The sequence below is a fragment of the Antrostomus carolinensis genome, unplaced genomic scaffold, assembly GCF_000700745.2.
Source record: "Antrostomus carolinensis isolate BGI_N321 unplaced genomic scaffold, ASM70074v2 scaffold7240, whole genome shotgun sequence".
Classification (NCBI taxonomy): domain Eukaryota; kingdom Metazoa; phylum Chordata; class Aves; order Caprimulgiformes; family Caprimulgidae; genus Antrostomus; species Antrostomus carolinensis.
Genome location: NW_010288991.1, coordinates 11,092 through 15,900, shown reverse-complemented (window position 1 = coordinate 15,900; position 4,809 = coordinate 11,092). Strand labels below are relative to the sequence as shown.

Below are 4,809 nucleotides of genomic sequence, written 5' to 3'. Positions count from 1 at the left end.
CTAGCTGGGTAGATACTCCTGTAGTACGGATTAAGACAGAGCTAGGTTGAGTAACTAAGCAGGAGGGGTAGATACTCCTGTAGTACGGATGAAGACAAAGCTAGGTTGAGTAACTAAGCAGGAAGAAGTGCACAGCATAGTAGCTAAGGTGGATCCAAAGTCCCATCTCTTGTATGTGACAGAGGTTATAAGTACCTTGGTTTAAATTCTGCAGCTCATAATTAGGAATAAAATTTTCACAACCATTTGTCCAAAGCCTAAAAAAGCTCAATTATTTTGCTTTTGATGCCTTATTCTATCCTGAATGATTTCAAAGCAGTAGGAATGATCCTACGTTCTTTCCTAAAACTGAGTTGGCAGTACTTGATAACCAGTACTGCTTTGTTCCAAATAACAGAATGCTGTTGAAAGAACATAAGTTACTGGTGAGAAGTATTTTAGGCAATTCTTATAGCCTGTAAGAAATTTCAGGGTGCACTGTGTCATTTCCTTCATAAGCAGAGGGATTCCACCCTTGTGCACTCCTGCAGTATCACTGGCTTTTGACAAGATGGGAAAGTGTTCAGCTTTCAACTGTTGCTCCTGTTTCTGACAATGCTGCTGAGCTGGGTACTGCTCTGAGCATCCAGCTGCACGTGCTTTTCTGTAGTACTTCCTGAATCTAAATGGCTCTTATCTCTTTGAAATTTCAGGAAGATGTTTGTTGGTGGCCTCAGCTGGGATACAAGCAAAAAAGACTTGAAAGATTATTTCACCAAATTTGGTGAAGTAACCGACTGTACGATAAAGATGGACCCTAACACAGGAAGATCCAGAGGCTTTGGATTTATTCTCTTCAAAGAACCTGGGAGTGTTGAAAAGGTAAATTTAAGACTCATATTTTAGATCCTCAAGTTCTAGGGGAGACTTTTCAGCTTGAGTTAATCCTGTCAAACTATCTTTCAGGTTCTGGAACAGAAAGAACACAGGCTAGATGGACGACTAATTGACCCCAAGAAGGCCATGGCGATGAAGAAGGATCCAGTGAAGAAAATATTTGTTGGTGGACTTAACCCAGAAGCCACAGAAGAGAAAATCAGGGAATACTTTGGAGAGTTTGGAGAGGTGTGTAATGCTATCTTAGTGAAGACTGAAACATACAGTCTCCAGTTGCTGTTTAGTTTACTAATAATTTGCAAGTTGCACATTAAATTGAGATGTATCAAGCCTGTAACGTATGCAGAGGTTTCCTTTCTTGAGAGCAAGGAAGGCACATGCTGCACTAGATGCTTCCATCGCTAGTTAGATATCCTTGTCTTTAACTCAAACCATTTTATCTTACATTAAAACTGTTTTTAAGAGTTACAAATTTGAAACCTCTGGTCTGAAAGGCAATGTTAGTATAGGGAGAACACTGCAACTTTAGTGTTGCATAATATGCATAGATGGGAAACTTATTTTCCATGTCACTGTCCCAAAATACCCTGCATTTAATTGTTCTGCTAAAATACAAGTCTGAAAATAGTATTCTGTGTCTTCAGATTGAAGCAATTGAACTTCCAATGGATCCAAAGACCAACAAAAGGAGGGGGTTTGTGTTCATCACTTTCAAGGAAGAGGATCCAGTGAAGAAGGTGTTGGAGAAGAAATTCCATAACGTCAGTGGAAGCAAGGTAGAAACTTTGGACTTGCAAATTTTTGTCCATGTTTTTAAGCATAATATCACTACATCTATAATCTGACAAGGATTTTGTAGACCTCTGATTTCAAGTTACCAAAATGATAATAAGGACAGCTTGCAGTTGACCACAAAGGTGTTTTGCCATAAGTTCAGTCACAGAGGCTATCAAGGTTCTTTGCCAACACTTGTGGCTTTAATACTTGTTATGTTCTAGGGGCTTTTCTTTGTAAAATGTCTAACTGCATTCATTAAATACACGTGGAAGAACTGGCTTATGTATGTATCAGTCAAGCAAAATAAGCCACTTCAAGACTTTTCAGCACAGAGCACCTGCATAAACTTAAGGCTTACAGACACACAGACTTTGTAAGCAGCTATCTGAAACTGGCTCTGACTGATGTGGGCAACTTCTGGTGTCTTCTCTCAGAAGCCCTCCCTACTACCAAAACCTTGTCACATAAACCCAATACAAAGATCCAGAGAGTAAATATTTGCTTATAGCAGCTTGTACCTGGTCAGGGGGTTATGTGAACTACTGTAAAAGCACTGTGAGATTCTCTGAACTGCTCACCTGTGGGAATAGCTAATAGAGGCTTTTGTGTCAAGCTAATAAGAGGACTGGAGGCAAATGATGTGTGCTAGCTGGAGGTGTCCCTCTTCCCTTGCTCCATGGCCAGTGCTGACCATATGCTAACTCCAAGGCCATATTAGATCTGGTCATACTGACACAGTGACTGAGATTGCAGTTTGAGACTGGTCTTGACAGCATGGAATAAACTTTGTCAAACCTAATACATTGGTAGTTGTCAAGACACTGTAGTTAGTGATAAAGTTTGTGTTTCGGGAGACTTGAAGGCTTTTGTGCAAAAGGAGCTGAGAATCACATCTGTGTATCTTGTAACTGTGGCTTGGTTTTGTGGCAAAGGGATAATAAAAAGAGTAGGTTACCTGAAAGCTCCTGTGTGAAGAATTCCAAGCCAGGCTTGCTCAGGTGCTGCTATCACAGAGAGCTGTTCCTTTCATAGGAGCAGTAGCTTTCATCTCAGACTGTGCACAGATTCAGGAACTGGGAAGCTGGCTGACAGCTTGAACTGCAGCTTGATAACCTGTCTTGGAAATATCAGTTCTGTGGTTTTTAGCTGCTGTTAGTATTTGGTAAGTGATTTCAAGTGTTGGTAAGTGTACTTCACAGACCAACACAGATGCTTGGTGTATGAAGGCTGTCAGGAAAACTTACTCCCATTTCTCAGAGCCTTGTTTGTTCAGTGCAGCTCAGGTGAAGCAGTCCAATAGCAACAGCCTCATCTTGGAGGTTGTGCCAGGATACAGGGCAGCCTCCTGGAGGAGCACTGGTTATGCTGAGGTGGCTTCAGCACCTCTTCTCTGGGGGGGTCGATATTAGAGAACAGGGAATATAAAATACTCTGAAAGCAGCAGCCTGCTCTATATGGCCAATAGTGACTTAACCTTTCTCTCCCATGAGGATAGCTGATAGTGGGGAATAGGCATTATGGAAATACAAGTAGTGGCCTGCTTTGAGTGGCCAACTGTGACTTACCTTTGCCCAGGTGGCACAATAAATGAGATGCTTCTGGGTGTGCACTAGTCCTGATCCCATGATGGAGCACAGCACATACACCTCCTTTGCCTCCAGCGTAACCTCTGGCTTTCCTAGCTGGTTAGGTGTGGGGGTGCTGCTGCTGCTGTAAGACAGTTTACACACTCTTCTTTTTTTTTTTTTTTTTCCTTTTTTTTAATTTTCAGTGCGAGATTAAGGTAGCACAGCCAAAAGAAGTATACCAGCAGCAACAGTTCAGTAGTGGTGGAGGAAGAGGTAGCTATGGAGGAAGAGGCAGAGGTGGAAGAGGCGGCGGTAAGTACTAGACACACTACTTTAGTATGGACACATTCTAAATAAGTTGTGTGTACTAAAATGGGATTTTGTGGATGGTTTTCCCTTCTATAGCTCAAAGTCAAAATTGGAATCAAGGTTATGGCAATTACTGGAACCAGGGTTATGGGAATCAAGGATACGGCTATCAGCAAGGTTATGGTGGCTATGGAGGCTATGATTATTCAGGATATGGGTATTATGGATATGGACCAGGCTATGATTACAGTAAGTAAAGAGAACTGTATTGGGTATAAGCAAGCGTAACTAATTAGCAGTTTAATGCATTTGTTCTCTTGTTCATAGGTCAAGGCAGTGCAAATTATGGGAAGACACCACGACGTGGTGGTCATCAGAATAACTACAAGCCATATTGATCAAACTTATTCAGGTATGCAGTGGCATGGTCTCTTTTGGAAAATGACTGCATAGGTTTTGTATACAATGCTGTAGATGGATATTTCAGTTCTGTACCAAATTTAACTTTACAATAAATTTCTATGGCCTGTTAAATGTGCATCTTACTTGGAAGAGCTCCCTGGAAATGTTTTACATGTTTAATACTTACAGATAACTAGTTGTCTAGACAGTGTGGTGTGTAAATTTCAGCCTTGCTGAAGATATTAATTAATGATTTTATTAATAGGTTAAACTGAAACTGATTTTGAGGGTCTGCTTAAAGCTGCAGCTCTGCATCTAGGGACTGCCTCTTGGAGTTAACTATGGACTCTGCATTACTCCAGTTGTACAGAATGAGATGCATCTTAGGGAACCAGTGTCACTTTCCACCTTTTTATTTTGTATTGTTTTTGTGTCATACATTTCCTGTAATGGAAGTGTTAATTTTACTGTACTTTTTGGTACCTTTTTGGAATCTAATGTATTGTAAGGTATTTTACATGTGTTCTGATTCACCATGACATGGATATTGAAGCTATCCTAGCTTTTGAAATAAAAAAGGCGTAATCTAGTGTCTTGTGCCATTCTTCAGCATATGTGTTAGTAAAACGCCAGTATACTGTTCCCAGAACTTAGTTCATGGCAGTACCTTTATAGATGAAGAGTTGTGCTTAAATGTTTTGAATCTTAAAACTAGAAGGCTGTCTTGGTAGTTGTGCTCACTTGCAGTTAAGTGGCAGCTAAAAACTGCAGTCACTTCTGCCTGGAGGTTATGGTGGAAGAGAACTTGAGCAGAAAGCCCCAGGTGTTGCAGAGGCTGTGCTGGTGGTTGGTGTGTTGGACAAGCAGAGGCTCAGCA

The 4,809-nt window shown here is 41.0% G+C and overlaps 1 protein-coding gene across 3 annotated transcripts; it reads left to right on the top strand.

Moving 5' to 3' along the window:
- The first annotated feature begins 696 nt into the window (after positions 1 to 696).
- HNRNPAB (heterogeneous nuclear ribonucleoprotein A/B) lies at positions 697 to 4,522 on the top strand. Of its 3 annotated transcripts, none has more exons than XM_010168456.1 (6): positions 697 to 861; positions 946 to 1,104; positions 1,521 to 1,652; positions 3,425 to 3,533; positions 3,627 to 3,779; positions 3,858 to 4,522. In XM_010168456.1, exons 1-6 carry the CDS (start codon positions 697 to 699, stop codon positions 3,926 to 3,928), a joined length of 789 nt encoding a protein of 262 aa, XP_010166758.1. In that variant the 3' UTR covers positions 3,929 to 4,522. The 3 variants fall into 3 exon arrangements, with proteins under 3 accessions (XP_010166758.1, XP_010166773.1, XP_010166765.1); XM_010168471.2 differs by lacking the exon at positions 3,627 to 3,779 and having other exon boundaries at positions 3,858 to 3,942; positions 4,198 to 4,518; XM_010168463.1 differs by lacking the exon at positions 3,627 to 3,779.
- The last annotated feature ends 287 nt before the right edge of the window (positions 4,523 to 4,809 follow it).